A 21,424-nucleotide genomic window follows, 5' to 3' on the forward strand; every position below is an offset into this window, starting at 1 on the left:
ACCCTTTCCTTTTTTGTTAACCAAATTATGCGACTGTGGCAACCAATAGAACTGCTAGAGCGACGACCGTTGTTGGAAGTTGCTGCGCGAAGATTTAAGCATTGGAGGTGAAGTAATTGTTTGAAAAGGTTGATATCAAAGTGCTTGTATGGCCAAAAGTGTTATGAACTTGTGACCGGTACTGTAAAATTCCAGCCATTGTTGTATGGATTGTGAGAAATTTTCTTACCATCTCCTTGGTGTTTTATAGAGGGTAACGACTTCTGCACACCTTTCTCATCTGAAGCGCCCCACTTACCATCTCCTTGGTGTTTTATAGAGGGTAACGACTTCTGCACACCTTTCTCATCTGAAGCGCCCCATGTGTATTTTCGGTTTTTGAATTGAATAAATCAAAGGAGAATCATATTGCCCAAGGGGCTAGCCAACAGATTGATGGTTTGAAATACTTCCTCAGTGCTCGTTCGGTTGCTCTTCTTCATATTCCTAGACCCCCTTCCTGAGTACGCCAACCAGGCTCTCAAGATCTACTTCGCTTTTGGCAGTCGTCAATACTGCAGCATACCACATGAAATTCCCCGGTATGTTTTCTGTCACGGGCTGCCCCCGTCTCTTGCCAACGTTCAACATTGCACACCATGCGGATGCCTTCGTAAAACCTAACTTCGATCCTGCTGCTTGTATTAGGCTTTTCCAAAATGGCTTCGTAAAACCGAACTTCGATCCTGCTGCTGCTTGTATTAGGTAATCTCTTTTTGGCAAGATAAAGTTGTACTGATGATATTTAAACATTAAAATATGAACGCTAATCTCTAATTTGACCAAACCGAACTGAGAACATTTCTAGTTTCTTGAATGTCTGTTCCTATCAGTTGGGAGATATAACCACTCCACAAACACCGTAAATGAAAAGCACTCCATCGGGTCCCGAATCTCTTAACTCAGGCTTCTTTCAAGGGTTCGTTTCACATTCGGAACTTGATTTCACGTTAGTCAAGATTGTGAGTTGCGCAAGACCAGGCCTTTGAGTGCGGGCATTTGGGTCTCCAAAAGCTCCCTTTTGCTCAAAATTCTATCCGATGAACAATCTTCTTCCTGATGCAAATAGAGATTGCTGGCATTACATAATGAGTCCAATGAGTAACATAAGAATCAAGACTTCAAGGGAAAACCGCAAAATAACTACTCACGTCTCCACTTGCAGCAGATATTAACGTTAACAGGGTCACTGTTGCAGTTTGATAATCCGTCAGGATCTTGAAGGCTGATTCATCTAGTTTATCCTGAAAAAATGGTGTTGTTATTAGGGACAGGATACTAGAAACTGTACCCTTTTATTCAAATGAGAAATCAATAGTAGGAACTCAAGTAAGGGCACAATTCCTTGCGTTCGGTTCCCTTATGTTCACTTTGAAAAGTTTAGTTGCTATGGTGACTTGAATATTGGAACGTACAACTCAATAGATCTTGTGTAGTAACTAGTAAATTACATTCACCAAAATAAATAAAACTCAAAATTAGCCACAATATATTGTCTCTTTCTTATTCTCCCGGTAGCTAACTGGATCAAATGTTATAATTTAATGAAAAACCGACTTATTTTTGTTAAGTCTTGTTCAGTGACATTGTGATACGAAACCTAATGAATCTAACATGAGGAACTTACGTAAGGAAAAGAATGGAGACATATATCTTGTCAAACTATACCGCTTGGATAATCATCTAGGCTAAGGCTAAGGCTAAGACATACTGCAAATATGTACAACTTGATGGAGAAGTTGGGGAGAGAAAGCGTACCTTCAGCCGTGAAACAGCGACAGCGATGGCCCTTCCAGGTGCTTGAAGAGCTTTATGGTGAACCTACATATGAAAATTCATGTTACTAAACTAGGCAAAATGAGAAGCATGAATGTGCATATATAATACTGATTCTGGTAGCAACAAAAATTAACAAACCTGTACGTAAATCAGGGAGACAACTTTTGGCAAAAGAGGAACTGGATCAGTCTCAGCAGAAACTTGAGACACCAAATCCTGAAAATGATACAGAAAGAAAACCATAAAAAGTAATTTTCATCTCCATATGGACAAATTACACACCTAGCTATTTGTGAATAATAGATTTGACAATTCCTTATACAAGATCTAAACCTTCTGATATGAATGCAGAAGCGTTCTTTCCAATTTCTTGTCAAGCTTTCTCAAGAGCAAGCCGCTAGAAAATTTAAACCAAAACGTTTATATTAGCTTCAGAGAAAAGTAAGTGCTTCAAGGAACCCATCACAAACACGAATAAATAAGCATGCAATTACCTCTCTTCTGCAATATCTCTTAGAGCAGTCATGAAAGTTTCCACCCGCTGCCATGTAGGACATTCAACATGTGACATCATTGTGGTAAGTTGACGGAGTTGAGTAATAGTGTAACATATACAAAGTCTTTTGATTTCATCAAAAGTATATAAGATGTATCAGGCAGATAAGAAAACAAAAAAAATAATAATAATAATTGCCACTAAACAAAAACTTTCTTCAAAAATTAAACATTCCAAGCTAACTGCTTCGTTTATTATGGGTAACTTTCAGGGATAAAAATAATCAGCTCTTCCTTGAACATTGCATACAAAGAACAGGAAACAGTATCAATGTAGAAACTCAACCAGTGTCGAGTGCTTAATTTTGCATACAGAAAAACTAATAAGATAAATGCAAACTCTGTAGAACCAGAAGAGTTTGGAGATCAGAAACAAAGTACTGAATCCACTAAGGATGCAACCTCAATTCATAATTAAGAAAAAAGATAATCACTGTATATAGGATTATCTATCAGAAAAATAGAAATAACTATCCAACATAAAACTGAAAAATCAGCTCAAGACTTGTGACTAGCCCATCCAGATGGCTCCCAGAAACAGAAAATCAACGGGTTTCTGACAAATAAGAACTGACCTTTCCTTCCAATGCTTCAACTACAGCAAGAGCCTTGCTTGAAAGAGATCCAGGAAAGTTTTTGGCCTGCAAAAAACCAATAGACCATAAAGCGTTTCTTTTTAATGGATAATGTGCTTGAGAAGTTCCATATTTATGAAAGAAAATGACGGAGTGCTCTTGGGAAATGTCAAAAAGTAACATCAGGTAGTATATTATTTCCTACAATGGAAGTTCTCTCTCCTGCGTTGAGGGAAATAGATTCTGAAATTTGAGGCTCTGCAACTTCAACTCCATTCTTCAATTTGTTGTGCATGTCCTACATCATACGTAACCATCATTTAAAATCCGTGAAACAGCTCAGCTACATGCATAGATGACCAGTTTAGTGTGTGTGAATACATGTACATATTGCAACAAAAGAGTTGCGCAACCATGAACATGACAACATCACAATGAAAGAAAGCTACCAAATTTTGAAGAAGCATATCGGCAATAGTAGTAGCTGTTGTTCTTAACAGATGCCGGTGAAAAATGACCTGTCAATCATCGATGAGCCTTCTTTAGTCCATTTTATCACCAACTGAAACCACTTAACACGCATCACTAGAGGGAAAACTTACTGAGGTTGATTGGTCATCTTCAAACAAATCTAAAGCCTTTTCATAAAGCTGCATATTTAAGAAAGACTGCAGGGAATAAAAGGCAGTTTAGCACATCGGAGACTCTAAAAAGGTTCCAAATATCACCGTACAAACAGATGCCTCTTAAACCCCTAGAGAATACCCAATGCAAGAACTAAGGAATCGAACAACAAATATAGTTGCTGGAGTTTATTACCTCATCAAGTTTCTTTTGCAAGTTATCAAGTAAGTTCCTCATTCTCTCCGCATTTTCTGTAAACAACGCCTTTCTTCTCTCCTTCCAGGAGTTGATTAACTTAGGCCTCAAATAGTGTGCCAAAGGTCCAAGAATTGTTTGGGGATCGTCAGGACCTATCAAAGTAGTACACTGCTTCTATCAAAACACAGTTCAAAACTCATGGCATTAAGTCTCAATGATCAAAATGAACAAAGTAGCTGAAGAAAGAATCAACAGACCTTGTTCTTCAAAATCAGGTACAAGCGCTGTAATCTTATTCATTACCCAATCTTCTGAAGGGACATTGAGATTTTCCTCTTTTATTTTTACCAACTTAGCAGCTGCTTTTGACTCTGAGGCCTGTCCGGAAGAGGTATTCTTGCCTTTCCTTTGGTTTTTCTTAGATTTCGTAGGAACATTGTCCTGGTTGTCCAGCTCACTCTCAGCTGGCCCTGTTATCATGCTTCCAGCCCCTCTACCTTTTTTCTTTTTTGATCCCTTCTCCGTTGCCTGTTTATTACTGCTGCTGTCACTAACAGTTTCATTGGACTCAGTCGACCTGCTTGTGTCATGACCAACTTTTGTCTCCCGCAAATCATCTGACACCACAGTACTGGAAGGAACTGAAACACTAAAGGTTTCCATTTCTTTCTCCAGGCGATCATACACATCCTGACATGAGATTGTATACTCAAAGCATCAGAATTCATAAACTAAAAAGAGGTGTAGAATTGCTTAAATTCACAACGAAGACCCTTATAAGTCAGAAAGTCCATGAGTCCCACAGCTTTACTTCTACAATAAACTTAAAAACCAGGTTCTTCCTCATTATTTGGCAAAGTATGTTTATATATCTAACGATAATCACTTTCCAGGAAAGAAATTGTAAGTACAGGGTATAAGAGATTTATGGTTGCTGGTTCACAAGTAATTCAGTTCAACATCGAAGAAAAAACCAGGTGGAAATGTGCAAACTTGTGAGTAAAATTGTAGTTACTTAGCCTAAACCCTCAATGGCATGTTTGTAATTTTTGTTGTTTTTGGGTATGCAATAAATGACAGTGTTCTACTTTTCTATTTGGACTCAATTTAAGAGTTTTAGTCATTTGACCTTAGATAATAAAAAATACCAATCAATCAGGAACCTGAATCTTAAATTTAACTAGTTTTATAATATACTTCAATGGATGTACCTTGATAAAGCCGCTGCTAAATACATATGACTCCCTGAAGATTATTGCTTTATCAGACTGCAAAAGATGATGCACATAAGAGTTAACAGATCAAGTGTATGAGTAAAAGAGCAGACTTGATATCAGAAAGCCACCTTGAGACCCTGCTGAATGGAAGGGCAAAGGGACAAAAGTTTAGATGCATCCTGAGACCCAAAGGACATTGGGAGTATAGAAAGAGAATCGATCCTGCATTGCTCCATCCAATCATATAAGGAAATAAAAATGTAATGCCTACCTTAACATAACAGTATGATGGAAACACATTTAAGAACATTGTCAAAACAGCTTTCTATATATATCTAATCCATGAAAAGCATCTTGATGAACTTAAGTACTGTTTCAAGTCTAAGAATTTCAGTGAACTGACAGATTAAATGGCCTTCAACTAAAAAATTCCAAACCTGAAAGAAAAAAATGTTGGGCTTTTTCCAGCCCATGATAAGTTGTCCTACGTCTATAAGGAATTATAGTCTTAGAGGATTAAAATTGGAGTTGTTTTCCCAATTGGAGTTAGTTTATCAATTGGAGAAGGATTCATAACTAGATTCCAATTAGGATTAGTAATCCTTATTGAAGAAGACCTTTATTATGTCTATATAAAGGGACTATTGTACTAGTTTTGAGAAGGGAGCAAAACAATAAATTGTATACCACTCAAGGGATTAGAGTGAGAGAAAAGAAAAGAGATTGTGAATTTCTTGTTCTTGTTCTTTCACGTTTTTCGTCAAAGTCCTATTTCTAGAGATTTGGCAAGATTATTGGTTGTACTCATTATTGATATAGTGAAAGATTGTTGTTGTTGTCCCATGGACGTAGGCACATATTGCCGAACCACGTAAATTCTTGGTGTTATTTATCTTGGTTATTTGTTATTCGATTTCCAGAGTTTGTTCTTGTTTTTCCCATTCTTAAACGCGATATTCTCAAAAAAAAAAAAAAAACAGCCCAATGATTATAATAGGGGTTTATAATAAGATGGTCACTCTGTTCACCCATGAAAGCAATCTAATTAGAGGCACAAAGAGTAAAACGGAAAAGGTACAGTGTCAAGTGATAAAATTTCATACTTATGTTACAATAGGTGATGAAATTAACTCGTAGAAAAGTAAAGTATTCATAAAAATAGTAGAGAAGTTTACCAGCTATCACGTTCGAGAGCATCTTCTGTAGCAGCATCAAGCATCTCAATCATTGAGGGGTGAACAAATGTAGTAACCAAAGGTATGCCTTCTGGATATCTGGACTAAATTCAAGTACATAACCACAAATTTAATTACATATAAAACAACAGAAACAAAGAAATGACTTCACATATAAATCCTATAAGCTCCAAAATCAGAGCATCAACATGAAAACAATTAGATACCTGCAAGAACTGAATGGGCTGAGGAATTCTAAGTTTGTGCAGAACATCATAGTTAATGAAAGAATTCTGCAGGATATTGAAGAAAAAGTTAGAAGAAAAAATCATTAATATCTAAGAATGTTCTTCCCTCCTTCGTACCAAAAAGAAACGCTAGAAACCACACAAAATGTATTGAACTTTGGTTTCCCATAAATTTATGTAACCACAAAATCACAAATTCTTTAGAAAGGTCCAAGCCTTGGACTGAGAAGCTACTAGTAATCTCGACACTCTAAAAGTACAAAAAAATAGTGCTAAATACCACATATAATACACTTGTTGAGTTGCATTACCAATACTGCTCATTGGATAGAGGTCTCAAAAATGAGAAAAGTAAAAGGTCAAATCAGAGGTTGAAACTAAAACATACAACTGAGCATGCAAATAGGAGTAAATGTTAAATTTGAAGTTCAGGAAGCATCTACAGGTTTCCGGACACCACATGTTTACAAATAGGTGGGAGAAAAGGGTTTCATACCTGTGAAAAGAAAGAATCAATTGATTCCTTTTGAGCAATGGCAAAGACCTGTACGGAAGTTACAAATAATGTACAGGTATAGTCAGCTTTAAAGAAAATATTTTTCTTTGATAGAAAACCATAAAGTCTATGTGAAGAGATTCTGTGATAACAAAGCTAATGGTTCTGCATGTTTGTGCTAGCACATTACTGAAGTCGATGTTAATCAGAGGATGGAACTTTTACGCCAGTCATTATACACAATGAAATCAAAACACCTAAACCAAATGAAACGAGATTATAACACATACATTAGGTGTCCAATGAACTCCTGCACGAAGTGATCCAAGAATTTCGCCTTCCTTTACAAGTCCATTAAACAGGGACTGGAAAAATGAACCTTCTACAGCCACTCCACTGGCTCCATCCATTTCTTGCAACAGCTGCTGTAACGAACTCCACAACAATGATAAGTTTGTGGGAACTGCGATACCTCTGGCAGCACCACGAACCATGGCAGTAACCCGTGCGACATATGCAGGAGTATACAACTGCCCACCTTCAAGCCTACCTTTCACCTGAATCAAGAGAACAACCCATATCATAATCTTCCTTTCCTCGATTCCAAAATCACTCAAAACCAGGAAAATTAGTTACCAAAGTCCCAAGGCGGGGCTCCAACACAGATGCCACCATTTCCGAACTGACATGCAACTGCGCGGCAAGTTCTGCCAAAGCGATTTGGCTACACTCTTGAAGCCTGTCATTGACTTCTTCGGCGACAGAATCCCAATAAGACTGTGATATTATTTCGCCTTGAATCAACATAAGCCCCGGATCATCCAAAACAACATGCTGAGCTTGCTTCTCAACATGATACAAATCCACTCCTGTAGTGTCCGCAAGGTCAATCAACGAAACACGCCCTAGTTTACTGACCTCCGCCGATATTTCGTTCCTCAATTGATCCTATCATTACCACACCACCATCATTCATCAAATTCAAACCATTCCAGCCAAAAATCACACTCACATTCACTACTCAAATTACAAATGCAATTATCATATTAAATAAATAACAATAAATAAAACGAAAAACTAATTACCAAACACATTATTAATTTGAATTACGATGAAATTAAAACGAAATGCCGTGTTTGATGACCGAAATTGAAAATAAAAGGGAGTTTCTTCAAATAATTTCTCATCTATTTTCTCGAGAAACAAACATATAGATATATATATATATATATATATATAGAGAGAGAGAGAGAGAGAGAGAGAGAGAGAGAGAGAGAGAGGTTTACGGGAGTAATGTATTCTTTGCCGGTGACGGTGTGGAGGAGCTCGAAGTCGATGATGTGGAGCTCCTGAAGCTTCTGGACCAATTCGACGACGTTTCGATCGGATAATCTGATGCTCGATTTCGCTTGCTGTGCGAACTCGAATTGCCTCTGCAATTCCAGCAATTCGTCGTCCATTTTCGGATCACTTTCCGAGTCTCCGGGTCCAGAGAGAGGTTTTGTTCGCGCTTTTGCTCTCGTTGGACCTTTCGACCCGAATGCTCTCGTACATCCGTTTCTCGCAAAAACAGGTTTCTATTGGGCTTCTCGGACTCCATTGTGCGTCTTTGTGAGTTGGGCTTGAAGCCCATCAAAAGCCCCATATTGTCTAATAATTCGTGTTTTATGGGTATCCAGAAATGGAAAATAAAATAAAAAGATTTTAGGGGACCATTCTGCTACTGAATATCCCACCCTGGGCAGGACGAGTGAGGGGACCATCTTCCGCAGCCGCCTCGACATTGACGATTTGCATTTATTACACGTGGTTCCTAATAATTCTCAATTCTTCATCGAGTGAGTGCGCTTGTGTCTCCTGTTGACTGTCAACTAATAAAATTTTTCGACACGATCGGTATTTCTATAAAAATATTGAAAAAATCAGAAAAATATTAAAAGTGTCTAAAGTCTAAACTTCAAGAACAGAAAAAGTTCTAAAATTTCGGTTAAAATCAAAGGATTTTGTTGAATATTTTTGATAAAATGTTATAAAATATTCTTTAAATTTCATTTTAAATTTTCACGTTTTTAAGCAAATTTTCATTATTTTCATATAAAACAACTGATATCGGTATGGATATTGATATATTCATTGATATTTTTATAAATTTGCATATCAATATTGCCACATGTGACGATATTTTAAGGACATCAACTACAAAATTTTATTTACGATCATATTTTTATAAGAAAAATGAGATGCGCTGCTAGAGTTAAATATCATGTTAATTTCAGTGTTATAAAATGATATAAATATAACTAGTTCGGTTTAATGGACTGTTTGTGAATCAACGTGTTTTTTAAGACAAGATTAGACACTTATCACTTTATATATGCAACCAATGGAAGGGGATCCTCTCATGATCTCTTTCTTCAAAGTTACTAAATCAAGTGATTTTGACTATTGAAATCTGATTCAATGGTAAAAAATTATTATCATTTTTAAAAGTTTTTACTAACTTCTCCGTTTTTAGCTGTTTGATCAAATTTCAAAGATCTGGATCACTTGATTTGGTGGCTTTAGAGAAAGAGATCCGAAGATGATCTCTTTCCACAATCAATCGACATGTTACTGATAATATCATATCATAAAAATGATAGTAACCTTTATAGTTAAGACATAACATGAATAAAATCTTTTACATAAAAATGTAATCAATAATATAATCAGTAACGCAAGGTCCGAACGTTTGAGTACGTATATTACTGAAACATCGACATATTTTAAATAATTATCGAATCCCCTTATCATCGCATCTCTAAATAGTACATTCAACATGATAATATATGTATGGGGGTACATTAAATGTATCGACTCACTATGATTGTCCCTCTTGTCCTCAAAGTCAATGATGGTCTTTAGTTGGACAAATTGTTGGGATATGGTTTCGCAAAACCCAAAAAAATATCTAAAGGAGAAAAAAGGGTTTTTATAGTCAACTAATTTCTGAGATTAGTATATCTTTTTATTATGGTCTCTGACATTTAAAATCGATAGAACTATTTGTTGATTATCAATCATTTTAATCATTTCATGAAAAATCTCTGTTAAATTAAATAAAACTTAAATACTCTCAATTTTTGTCAATTCATTTAGACCCATTGTTAAATAAATTGAGAATATTTTGCCCTTATTTAGCATGCATTTTTTATGGAATGACCAAAATGATTAAAAGTAGAGAAAATCGATGACCAGTTCCATCAATTTTAAATCTCAAAAACTAAAATGAGAAGTTATGTCGATTCCAAGGTGCATTTTGGCTAAAAACTGTGATGAACTCCTTGTAGACTATACATTTTTGAAGTTGATTTTATAATAATTATGGACACCTTTTAGGCCCAATGGTGGCAAAACAAAAATATGATGCAGGCGTGTGTGGAAGCAGTTTCAAATTGCATACATCTTCTTATAGTCATTGTTGAGCAGCTCAGATTCAGACATTACTGCAGACAAAGACCACGAGCGCGATCTGCTGTCCAACGATGATCTCCGAATGCTTCTCATGTTCTTCGCCTCAATCCGATGCCTAACTACCCAGAAACACATGGTTCCCAGAGTTGCAGCCATAATTACAGTTCCTATGATTGTTACTCCAATTGCTAGCCATGTCTGACGACCCACCACAACAAAAGAGAGCGCCAGAAATGCCACGGAAACAAGCACACAAGCCAACCACATTAGCTTGTTGATGATTGCCATCATCTGCTTCTTCGCCTTGCTCTCGATCACCACAACAGAAGTTTGCACCACCACAACAGCCAGAGAAATGAAGAGCGCAATGGAGTCGAAGATGAAGAAGATTATGAAGGCGAGTTTGGGAGCGATGTTTGCCTCGCCAAGTGACTGCCCCGCAGGAATGTCTTCGGGGTCATCAACGTATTGGCCAGGGATTTGGAAAATAGCTGCAAAGGTGACCGTGGCTATGAGGACAGCAACGACAGTGTTGGAGTTTATGGCATTGTTGAGGCCTTCCGTGTGCATTTTGTGAAGGCGTTTGGCAATGCCTTGAACTCGTCTTCTGGTTTGGCGAGTGTGTTCTAGCTGGTGGTGGACTTCGTGTTTTATGTCACTCACTGTTTGTTTCAGCTCTCGAGCTGGGTTTGTAGCTTGTGGTTTGATTTCTTTAGCACTCTGGACACCGCGCTCTTGGAGAAAAGCTTTAATGTCCGGGTTCCCAGTTTTCTCGGCAGTGTCCAGGGCAGTTTCTGCAGACTTGTTTACTGCTTTTGTGTTGGTTTCACTGTGTTCGAGTAGCATCTTCACAATCTGCACACATAAAACCGACATTATGATCGTCAGATTGAAACATACAATTTCTTTCTGTAATTTGGTATAAGGGGTCTAATAAATTCATCCGATTAACCAATAAAAGGTAAAAGAAGCATCAGAAGTACCTATAAAACCTAACAAAGGTAGAATTTGTAACTTTGTGGGGAGACAACCCGGAAATGCACCAAAATTGTCAAACAAAAGCAACTAAGATGCCCAAATTACAAAACTTAATGAAGGTAAGCTTATACAAGACTACTGCTTTTTCACAAAAAGATTGAGATTTAGTGATCCATCGCGCTATAGCATTGCATAAAATCCGGAAGATGAGAGCATCTAGCCTGCCTAAATAACCGAACGTAATGTGCACTATAGCCTATAGGCATAAGAATATGAAGGAATTTTGTTGAATCATTAATATAAGTTCTTATGATGCATTCAGCTCAATTAAGAAAACATGAAATGTTAGTAAGGTCAGGGAAAAGGTTAGTTTACCTCAGCTCTACCCTTCCGGGTAGCTATATGCAACGCCGTGTTGTCTTTACCGTCCACCATGTTTATCAAAGAAGGATCTGCCTTGATCAACTGCTCCACCACCTCAAGATTCTGCCCCTTAGCCGCCATGTGCAGCGCCGTCTGCCCCTTCTTATCCACCCGCGTTGCAATACCAGGCTCCTTGTCCAGAAGCGCCTTCACAACCTCCAAATGACCATTTCTCGCTGCAGAATGCAGCGCGGTTTTTCCATTACTTCTAGCAATGGTTGCCAGGCTGCTTCCTGCCTCCAATAGAAAGTTCACCACCTCGATATGCCCTTGCATCGCAGCTGTGTGCAAAGCCGTGGTGTTTGATAGATCCACCGTCATAGTCAGTTCCGGATGAGCCTCCATAAGCACATTCAACACATCTGCAAAAGGCACAAACCGAAAACATTAATCTGCCACCGAAACAACATAACACGAAAAATGAAAAAAAAGGGGAAGTTCTTAACGGATACACACCCATATCCCCTTGTTTGGCAGCAATGTGGAACGCATCAAACCCGTTTCTCGCCTTGATTCCGGCGTCGGCGAGATCATAGTACTTGATCATCTCCCTGACCAAATCAACATAACCATATTCTGCAGCAACATATAGTGCTGTTTCATCAGATGAGTTTTGCTTTGCCAATAACTCCTTCAACTCACCCTCTTCTGTATTTTCAAGGATATCCATCACCACCGCCATCCTTCCTGACCTCGCCGCGGAATGTAAAGGCGTATCGTCGCGCTTTCCCGTTAACTGCTTGGTCATCTTTTTCCGGGACAAGGTTGGCTGCGCCGCCGCCTGCGGCTGCTCAGCCGGGGCCGCTTCTGCCTCCATTTTAGCAAGTTACAAAAATATCCCCCTTCTTTCTCTTTCTATATCTATTTTTCTCTCTCTCTCCTTCTCCACAAGCTAATTCTAACCAATGATTTCAAGTGTTTTTCCTCTTCTTTCAAGCAAAAACCCAGATCAAAATTTGCATTTTTCATCCAAAATAGTCATCGTTTCTTCAAACCAAATCAAAGAAATTCAAAAAAATCTTCTAAAATCCCCTGAAATTCAGCAAAACTCCGGCCTTTGAAATCGGTTTCTATCTCACACCTCTGGTTCTGAATTCTTCTCCACCCCAAATCGCTGCCCTGTTTCCACAACAAAAAACAGAGCTCTACCAATCAATCCCAGCTTCAACAAACCTAAAAAAAAAACACAATATTACAAAAACAAAATTATGGGTTTTTGTTGTTGCACTTTTCTCAACATATCCTAATTTCTCATTCAGTTTTTTCAACACAACAGGATTTGAAAATTTGAATTAAAAACCAAAGAAAAAAGGGAAAAATAAACCGAAGAAACTATATGTACCTGGTTCTGAAGAAACAGAAAGGAGCTTGTATGTTCTCCTCCTCCATGTAACCAAAAACAGCCCGTAAAATTCAGGAGCAGTTTCTAGAGGGCCATGGGATTCAACAACCACGCTGTAAAAGCATATTTAGGAGACAAATGAAAGGAAGTAGAAACTTTTTTCTGAGAGGCCCTTTTCTTTCGGAGGTAGAAAGAGCAAGAAAGGAATTGGCTATAACATACATACATACACACACACACACACACACACACACACATATATATATATATATATATCCAGGTGAATATGTAAATTGAAGGAAAATAGGCCAAGAAATGGAAATTTTTAAAAAAAAAGTATTAAATAAAAAAAGGGCATGTATGCAACAACAGCAACAGCTGCAACTTTACGTGAATCCGAATCGGACCCAGAATAACCAATAAATGATTGCCCAAAGGTTTTAGTTCTAGAGAAAATTTAAGGAAAATGACTTCTACACGTCTTTATTTTTCTGTACGTCTCTATTTAAAATCATATGCTAATCTCGGTTGTTTTATTCGATCAAAATGACAAATATGGTGTTTATGAGGATAAAAATATTATGTAAAAATTGTTTTTTTTTAAATTAAAAGAAAATATTATTTTTATAAAGATGAAGATGGGATAAAATAAAATGGGAGGAGGGAAAAACAGAATGAAGTGGCGAAATATATGAAGTAACGAAATAACAGAACCACGCGCGCTTTTCAATGGGTTGGCGCACAGGGTTTTCATGTTCTTATTCTTCTTTTATTAATTTTTATTTTTGTTTTTACAAACAATTGGTTAAGAAGTAGACATATCCATTCAGGATTGAGTTTACTTGTATTGAAATTTATATTCCTTAACATTAAATTCTGATGACAGGTCAACCACCATTGAAGTTCTTGAAAGCAATAAGTTTTTTCTTATGTTGAGATTAGGGGGTGAAACCAAAGAACTAATTAGGATTTTTTTAATAAAATATTGGATTAATTCGGTTAGTTTCTTGTTTTAGGTTTTAATTTTCGGAGCTTTCTTTGTTTTTTTTAGACAAAACGATAGTGGTTTTTTTATTATAACAAATATAACTATCAAAGAGAATATTCGAAATAACATCCAAAAGGCCCTCGATCTAAATAAGCTTTAATAAAACATAAAAGGTCAACTCGGTCAAACTAGTTGCCACAGTACTAGTGGATTTGAGGGAGAGACGCCCGAAAATAAGTAAAACAACGCATCAAAGTCTTAAAATCATCCACAGTCAAACTTAGGGCTGGTTTGGTATTGTTGTGCTTTGAAAAAAAAACTGATTCTGTTGTGCTGTGAGAATAAGCGGCTATGAAATAAAGTAGCGGAGTGTTTGGTAAACTTTTTTGTGAAAGTACTTTTGGAAAAAGAAAAAAAAACAGTATTATAGTGTTTGGTAAACTTTTATGTAAAACAGTTATAACTGTGTGAAATGACCAAAAAGAGTATAATACTGGATGTGCCATTAATTTAATTTTCTTAACAAATAAAGGTGAATTACTAAATATACTTTATTTTTAAAAGAAAAATATTTATAAACCTTATCTTAAATATTAATTTGTATGACAAACTACTTCAATTGAAATATTTTAGACTGATAGCTAGGATTCATTAGTACAATATTGTTAATGTACAATATTTTTTCCCAATTAATTTTTTCAACAAACCATATCACCTTCCCCAATTAATTTGTTCCCGACCCTCCATCCCCTATCTTTTTTCCTGACACCCATACACTCATCCATTTGCTCTTCCCACCCCTCTTTCACCCTCACTCTCCCATCCCCAAATTTAAAAATCCAAACAAATAAATAACGAAATTTTAGACATGAGAAGCTTACCAAAGGAAGGATGCCGAGCAGGAGAACGCGACCCGGAGAATGAGAGAGATCACTGGGAGAACGAGAGAGATTGCCAAGATTGAAGTTTTCTAGTTTGGGTGCGAGAGGTGTGCTGATACGAGAGGCATGTTCTGAAAGTGTGAGGAAAGGAGGAGGGCAATTTTGGGCTATTGAAAAATTCATTAAAGATTACTATTCACCCGTGTTTTTAAAAATAAGCTGGTTTTTGGAAGCTGCTATTTGCAGCTTCATGTTTTGGGCTTATTTTCATCCAAAACTTTGAAATAAAGCTAATTTTGAGAGTTTACCAAACACCAAAAACCCTCCCAGCTTTTTTTCATACCAGTTTTTTTTTTTAAATCACATCAACCCCAAACCATACCTTAGAGGACCAAGATGACACTTCAAAGCCAAAGAAATTATATTCAAATATCCTCTGACCTCACTAAGGGTTTCAGCCAATTTTTCTTAGCCAAAAGCACTAAAATAACTTATTTAATAGAAGGAACGCAAGAATGAAATGGCAGCTGACACGCAAGAGACCAAATCACGCGCGAGTCAGGAAAATTGCACAATAATCACTCTAATGAGACCCCAACCTGGAGGTGGTAGAGCAACAATATAAACACCTCCGATCATAAACACTGAAACGAATAGTTTTGAGTAAACATTCATATTTATCTTTTGAAAAGTCAAATATTATTCTACGTATAATTGGGGTTTGATTTGGGTTACAAAATATAATGGATGATGGGAAAAGCACCATAAGTATTAGTGGGTCACAGCTTGAGGTAATCATCGACCAACCCAAAAACCCTAGTGGCTAATTACCACATACATATAAAATCTTTATTTGATTTTCGCACATGGAGTTCAATTTAGTACACGTCTATTGAATCCATCTTTAAAACTTTGGGCCCATCCATTCTTTACCTTTCATGAAGTAAAGGATAAAGTTGATTCTTGTGGACGACATTCGCACTCTAGATTTTTTTAGTGTGTTGGAAACATAAGCAATATAATAAGTGTATTAATACAATTAATTAGAAACTTAAAAATATAAATTCAATTAATTGTATATTATAACACTTGATGTATCGGAATGTGTTCTTAACACACTGAAAATTTTCTCTATTCATACCCTTTTATTGTATGTGATTATCGGTTAGGCATATGGAAATGCAAAATTTTGTTTTTCTAATGATTCTAATCAATTTCAAGAAAAATAATGAATTTATAAGGGTAAGATGAGTCTATAAAAGTGATATAATGAGTCTATTAGAGTGTCGGTCAGTTAGACAATTTGGATTTTTTTAATCATTTTTGCTAATTGGCTTGTTATCACTTTGTTTAGATTGAGAAATTTTTAGTTGTGATGGGAACACGGATGGTATATCACATGTTTTTATGCAAGTGGTGGAAAATTTTAATTTTTAAGTTATTAATCTTTTAATACACATAACCCACCATTTATATAGGGACACGTGATGTACCACTTTGTGTGACGGTCACACTGAAAAATCTCTCATTTAGAATTTGGATTGTGTTTTTGTTAAGGATAATCAATTAATCATATTCGCACTTCATTGGAATACTACAAATAACACTATGAAATGGATAACGTTAGGAATACCAAAATTTTAAATCAAATGGTGTGTCACAAATAGAAAATAAGTACATTAATTAACAGTTAAGTAATAATCCAATCTTTAGTATCAACATCATTTATTTTACAAAATTTGGTTTAGAAACTTGATCTTCCTAGCATTACCCCTAAGAAATTGTTATTGATACTTTAAAAATCTAATTGTACACTTCAATAATAACTATAACACTATTATTATGTTACTGTTATTATATAAATATATATATATATATATATATATTAATGGGTGACGTAGAATCAAATTTAGAACTTCAAATGCATAAACGAAGACGAAATAAAATCTAATCACACATTCTATTGTCTGACAAAATAATATTCTCGCTATTTCTTTATTGGTCGGTAACTTAAAATGTCCCAAAGTATTTATCTTTTATTTTTCTGAACCAATTATCTATCTTTATTATTCATAAGCAAAGTTCTAAAAAACGTTAAGCACTAGTAGGGTAATAGGTTGGGGCCCAGTACCTAGACGGCTAGGCGGGATTCTAGATGGATTTAATGAAATTTATTATATAACATATAAATAAGTGCCGACTTACACACTAGAAAATAAAAATATATTTATATTGGGAATTTAGAAAAGTTGAAACTTTAAACTTAAGCCATATTGTCATCGTCACTGACAAATGCAGCAAAAAATAAGAAAAATAAAAAAATCAAATTTGAAAATTTACTAATTAACTAGGTTATTTAGAAAAATCTTTAACTTAATCAATAAAATTAAAAACAATGGAACTGCCTAATCCTCGTCTAACCTAGCCTCTACCCAATTTTTTTTTCACTTTTCAACTTAAATCGCATCAATCTTCCATCGCATAAGCTAATTTTTAGAACACTTCATAAACCAAAAAATTGCTATTTTCATATCTTGCTTAATTTCTACAAGTTCATTTTGGTCGGCGACTCGGGAGGTAAAGTGATTTCTTTTTTTTCTTCTTTTTATATTTTTTGGTCCAAGGAAGTAAAGTGAATTCAAGCCTACAATGATTGCATATTTTACACACTTTACACTGTGTGAGTCGTTTAATTGCCAAAGGTTGGCCCAAGTCAGCTAAAATATTTGGGGCCCGCGCAGGTGGACCGCGACTGTTTTGGACGGAGGTGAGAACGCCCACGTTGCCACGGCAGTCCAAGACAAGACAAAATCGACGAGTGAAATTGGACCCACGCGTATTTGTCAAATCCCTCGGACCCACACCCGAGTATCGGAGGACACCTCACACCAACTACGGGAGATAGGAAGCACGCGCCGCGTAATGTGCGTACTGGAGATGACTGTGTAGTCCGACAAGTGCTGATGAACTCAGATGGGTTATGTTCGGATCAACAGATAACGAGGGAGATCCCAACCATCAAGAGCACACCAACCCACGGCCGGAACAAGCAAACAATCACAGAGCGATTAGGCTGAAACGAATTTGAAGCTCGTATTTCACAAGTTAAATTTTGATATCAAATTTTTACGTTGTTGAATCGCACAATAGTGGATAAGAGAGACTAATTTTTATTCCTAAATTGCCTCCAACTTAAACTACAATTAAGTTTATTAATTGCCATTAATGGTGCTTAAGTTTTGGATTTATCTTCATAATTAATATCATTTGTTCCAAAAAAAAGTAAAAATAATAATCTTCTAAACTTATAAGAGTCATGGGTGATGTATGCTTGACACTGTGAAAGTGTATTGGAGACGGTTAAACTTTGAGGTCTTAGATGAAACTGCCTTAGATGAATAAAAAAATATGCTACATTAGATGAAACTGCCTGATCATTGTCACATTTTTAATAACTGATTTTTTTTGGATCACACTCCTTGATAAAAAACAAAAATAAAATAAAATTATTTACGCACACAACGTATGTGCACAACTGCGAGTTTAAATAAGAAAAAATTACTTCCTTTAGTCTCGTTGATATCTTTCCTTATGAACAAAATGTAATAAAAGCCAAACTCAATTCAAGACAAATAAGGTTCATATTTTGAACATCTATTTCTACATTTCAACTAATCTGTTATATGGTTATTGTTATTTTCCAATTTTTGCAGTGTTTTATTATAAATTTATACTTCACTCTTATGTGAGATTCAAGCTCTTCAAAATTTAAATGTTAAAATAATACTCTCACACTTTGTTCAAAAAAGAAAAAAAAATTATACTCTCACACTTATTCCAGAGATTTAACATGTTGTGTTATTAAATTAATAATTCTTATAATGCATCTTAAAATTTTATATACGATCTAACTATTAAAAAAAGGATAATAACCTTAATAATAAATAAATATATATTCAAATCAAAACGTTAGATCTATTAACGACGAGCATAAAAAATCTGCAAGCATCAGTCGTTTGATCCTAATTCAACGTTTAATATGTAAAAACTTATACCTAAATTAATCAATTCTTCATACTCAACAAATGAGGCTCACATGAATATGAATATTATGAAAGAACTTAAATAATTGGAAATAAAAAATTCTTAATGTGGTCAGTGGCTACAAAATTTCTTGCCGACAATAGTAATATAGACAAGTAAACTCTATATATAGTTAAAATGTTACTTCAACGTAGAAGCTACTGCTCTACTAAAAAAAATTATAACATTGCGACAAAAAAATAAAATGAAATGAAGCAATGTCAAAACATAATGTGGCAGAGCCTAAAAAGTCACTTTTGAAAGAATCTCTTAATCATTCTTAACTCTAAAATCCTGCATTTTTAAAAAAATAAAAAACACAAAAAATACAAGTACTTCGCATCGAAGGAAGCAAAGAAAACTGCATAATTGCTGGTAAATACAGAATCATGCAATTGTTTATTTAAATACAAAGACCAAAAGCAAAAGAAGAAAGAAATAACATTTTGTATACCATGTAATTTTGTGTTAGATTATGTTATAAGGAAAAGACTTGGCTGTTGAAGAATTCAGCAACAGGTTCTGCTTACATCCAATTCCAGCTAAACACGTGTCTAAGTTTTACTTAAAAAAATTAAAATTTAAACACTTGTTCAGCCGAGATTGAATGTAAACAGGATATGCTACTGAGTTTTTAGCAATCAAGTCCAATTCATGTTATAATTGTATACACCAACAAGCCACAGGGAAAAGCAGTGTTCGAGTGTTTGTGCTCCTAAATCCAATGACAGACCACCTTAGCTACTTTAGTAAAATTAAAATACAGTTAAACACATGTAACTCACATGGGAACTATTAGGAGGAAATAAAGCATGCATATCTGCAACACCAATCGAGAATAATTATCCTCACGTGCAGTTTGCACGTGCTGGTCCAGTCAGTCCTGCCTTGAACCCTAATTGGTGCCCGGATGGGAATCTGTGCACTACATATAATGCCCCAAAAATGTTGCTGTTATTTTCTCTCATTTAGAGAACATGAAGTATCAAAGAGTGAACATTTTCGTTTTGGGTGGAAATCTCAATCACTAGATACAAGCTGGATGGATGTAGTGGAAGAGGGCATCCGTTGTGTTGTGCGATTGTTGTATGCTTTATGACATAGAATTAATGTTGGGCCGTCAAGCATCACTATGTGGTAAAAATGAATGTAGCGGAGATAAGAAAGTTTCGTTAGATATGTGGTCACACGAGAAAAAACATGTTTAAGAGGTAAAGTAAGAGTGGTGACAATTGAAGACAAGATGTGAAAAAATCTGTTAAGGTGGTTTGAACATATGAACCGAAGACCTATAGAGGCTCTGGTTAAAAAATGCAATTATGAGATAGAGGCTTATGATAAAAGGGGTATAGGAAGACTTGGGAAGAGAATTTAAGAAAATACATTGAGTATTTGGAGCTAACGAAAGATTTGGTGCAAAATATAGCGCAGTGACGTTTTAGGATTCATTTAGCCAACCTCATTTAGTGGGATAAAACTTTATTGTTATTGTTGTTTGGATAGATATTATGACAAAAAAAAAAAAATCAATGTGATTGTACATCGCTACGTATAAATTGATAGCACGTTGTATTTTTGCATCACACTAAAACGTGTTTGAATCTAGTGGACTATGTAAACAATATATGCTTATCTGGCAATATAATATATGGTGTATATTTGTATTAAAATTTTAGTTGACTTGAGCTTTGCTTTCAGCATCATTGACTCACCAAATACATATTGATTTCCTTATCATTATCTCCATCAGCATCTTTTAAATACACACTAGTGTGGGTGTTGACTGCTAAACTAGGGGTGGGCATAAAAACCGCCAAACCGTAAAACCGCATCGAACTGTATGAAAAAAACAGAAAAAAAATCGTGTTGACTGGAAAAGTCAACTTTGAGTGAAAAACCAAATCAACCGTTCAAACTGGTTTCGATTTCGATTTCGAATGACCAAGAACCGGCCGAACCAAACCGAACCGAACTATTTTATTAATAATAAATAAATAAATTATATATACACACACACATGTCATGGTATAATAGGTTGAAAAATTGGTTTCACTAAATTGCAAAGCAGAGAATCCTATCCCAATTAGGGTTCACTTTCACTCACACCACGGCTTCACCTTCACGAATCACACACACACACCCCTCATTCCTGAATCCTGATTCTCCTATTTCAGATTTCACATAAACACAGTCGACCCCGCGCGACCCCCACTCACGACTTTTCATCTTCAACTGCGACGACCCTTATCATCCCTCCTCCGCGACAGCTCACGATACTTCGTCCTCCGTCCTCTCTCCTTGGTATTTTCTCTATCTATATCTAACTGCACATGCTTAAAATACTTGGTGAAATTGCAAAGATCATGTGCA

The 21,424-nt window shown here is 35.8% G+C and overlaps 2 protein-coding genes and 1 long non-coding RNA gene across 4 annotated transcripts; 1 reads left to right on the top strand and 2 right to left on the bottom strand.

Annotated features, from left to right (window-relative positions):
• Positions 1 to 13: 13 nt before the first annotated feature.
• Positions 14 to 416, top strand: LOC148698160 (uncharacterized). The gene is made up of 2 exons (XR_015960912.1): positions 14 to 107; positions 320 to 416. It is a non-coding gene; the product is annotated as an uncharacterized LOC148698160 (long non-coding RNA).
• A 336-nt stretch (positions 417 to 752) lies between these two features.
• LOC137716217 (E3 UFM1-protein ligase 1 homolog) lies at positions 753 to 8,462 on the bottom strand. Its single transcript, XM_068455638.2, has 20 exons — positions 8,193 to 8,462; positions 7,543 to 7,854; positions 7,197 to 7,463; positions 6,907 to 6,954; positions 6,390 to 6,455; positions 6,163 to 6,266; positions 5,116 to 5,209; positions 4,982 to 5,038; positions 4,028 to 4,460; positions 3,768 to 3,922; positions 3,551 to 3,616; positions 3,398 to 3,466; positions 3,154 to 3,246; positions 2,949 to 3,014; positions 2,313 to 2,359; positions 2,152 to 2,215; positions 1,957 to 2,034; positions 1,798 to 1,860; positions 1,191 to 1,283; positions 753 to 1,095 (listed from the first exon to the last, which is right to left on the bottom strand). The coding sequence occupies exons 1-20, from the start codon at positions 8,364 to 8,366 to the stop codon at positions 994 to 996; spliced, it is 2,451 nt and encodes an 816-aa protein (XP_068311739.1). The 5' UTR covers positions 8,367 to 8,462; the 3' UTR covers positions 753 to 993.
• Positions 8,463 to 10,243: 1,781 nt separating this feature from the next.
• LOC137715169 (Ankyrin repeat family protein) lies at positions 10,244 to 13,380 on the bottom strand. 2 transcript variants are annotated; one of them, XM_068454406.2, is made up of 4 exons: positions 13,103 to 13,380; positions 12,217 to 12,933; positions 11,713 to 12,122; positions 10,244 to 11,214 (listed from the first exon to the last, which is right to left on the bottom strand). In XM_068454406.2, exons 2-4 carry the CDS (start codon positions 12,575 to 12,577, stop codon positions 10,336 to 10,338), a joined length of 1,650 nt encoding a protein of 549 aa, XP_068310507.1. In that variant the 5' UTR covers positions 12,578 to 12,933; positions 13,103 to 13,380; the 3' UTR covers positions 10,244 to 10,335. The 2 variants fall into 2 exon arrangements, with proteins under 2 accessions (XP_068310507.1, XP_068310508.1); XM_068454407.2 differs by having other exon boundaries at positions 12,217 to 12,879; positions 13,103 to 13,359.
• Between the last annotated feature and the right edge of the window lie 8,044 nt (positions 13,381 to 21,424).

The sequence above is a fragment of the Pyrus communis genome, chromosome 3 (genome assembly GCF_041283825.1).
Source record: "Pyrus communis isolate YQ-2024b chromosome 3, ASM4128382v1, whole genome shotgun sequence".
In the NCBI taxonomy this organism is placed as follows: domain Eukaryota; kingdom Viridiplantae; phylum Streptophyta; class Magnoliopsida; order Rosales; family Rosaceae; genus Pyrus; species Pyrus communis.

Coding starts and splice junctions, on each gene's coding strand:
- LOC137715169 (XM_068454406.2), bottom strand. CDS start 12,577: ATGGAGGCAGAAGCGGCCCCGGCTGAGCAGCCGCAGGCGGCGGCGCAG. Junction 12,123..12,216: donor TGCCAAACAAGGGGATATGG/GTGTGTATCCGT, acceptor TGCCTTTTGCAG/ATGTGTTGAATGTGCTTATG. Junction 11,215..11,712: donor CCCGGAAGGGTAGAGCTGAG/GTAAACTAACCT, acceptor TTATGTGTGCAG/ATTGTGAAGATGCTACTCGA.
- LOC137716217 (XM_068455638.2), bottom strand. CDS start 8,366: ATGGACGACGAATTGCTGGAATTGCAGAGGCAATTCGAGTTCGCACAG. Junction 4,461..4,981: donor TTAGCAGCGGCTTTATCAAG/GTACATCCATTG, acceptor ATCTCATGTCAG/GATGTGTATGATCGCCTGGA. Junction 1,284..1,797: donor TCGCTGTTTCACGGCTGAAG/GTACGCTTTCTC, acceptor CCATTTTTTCAG/GATAAACTAGATGAATCAGC.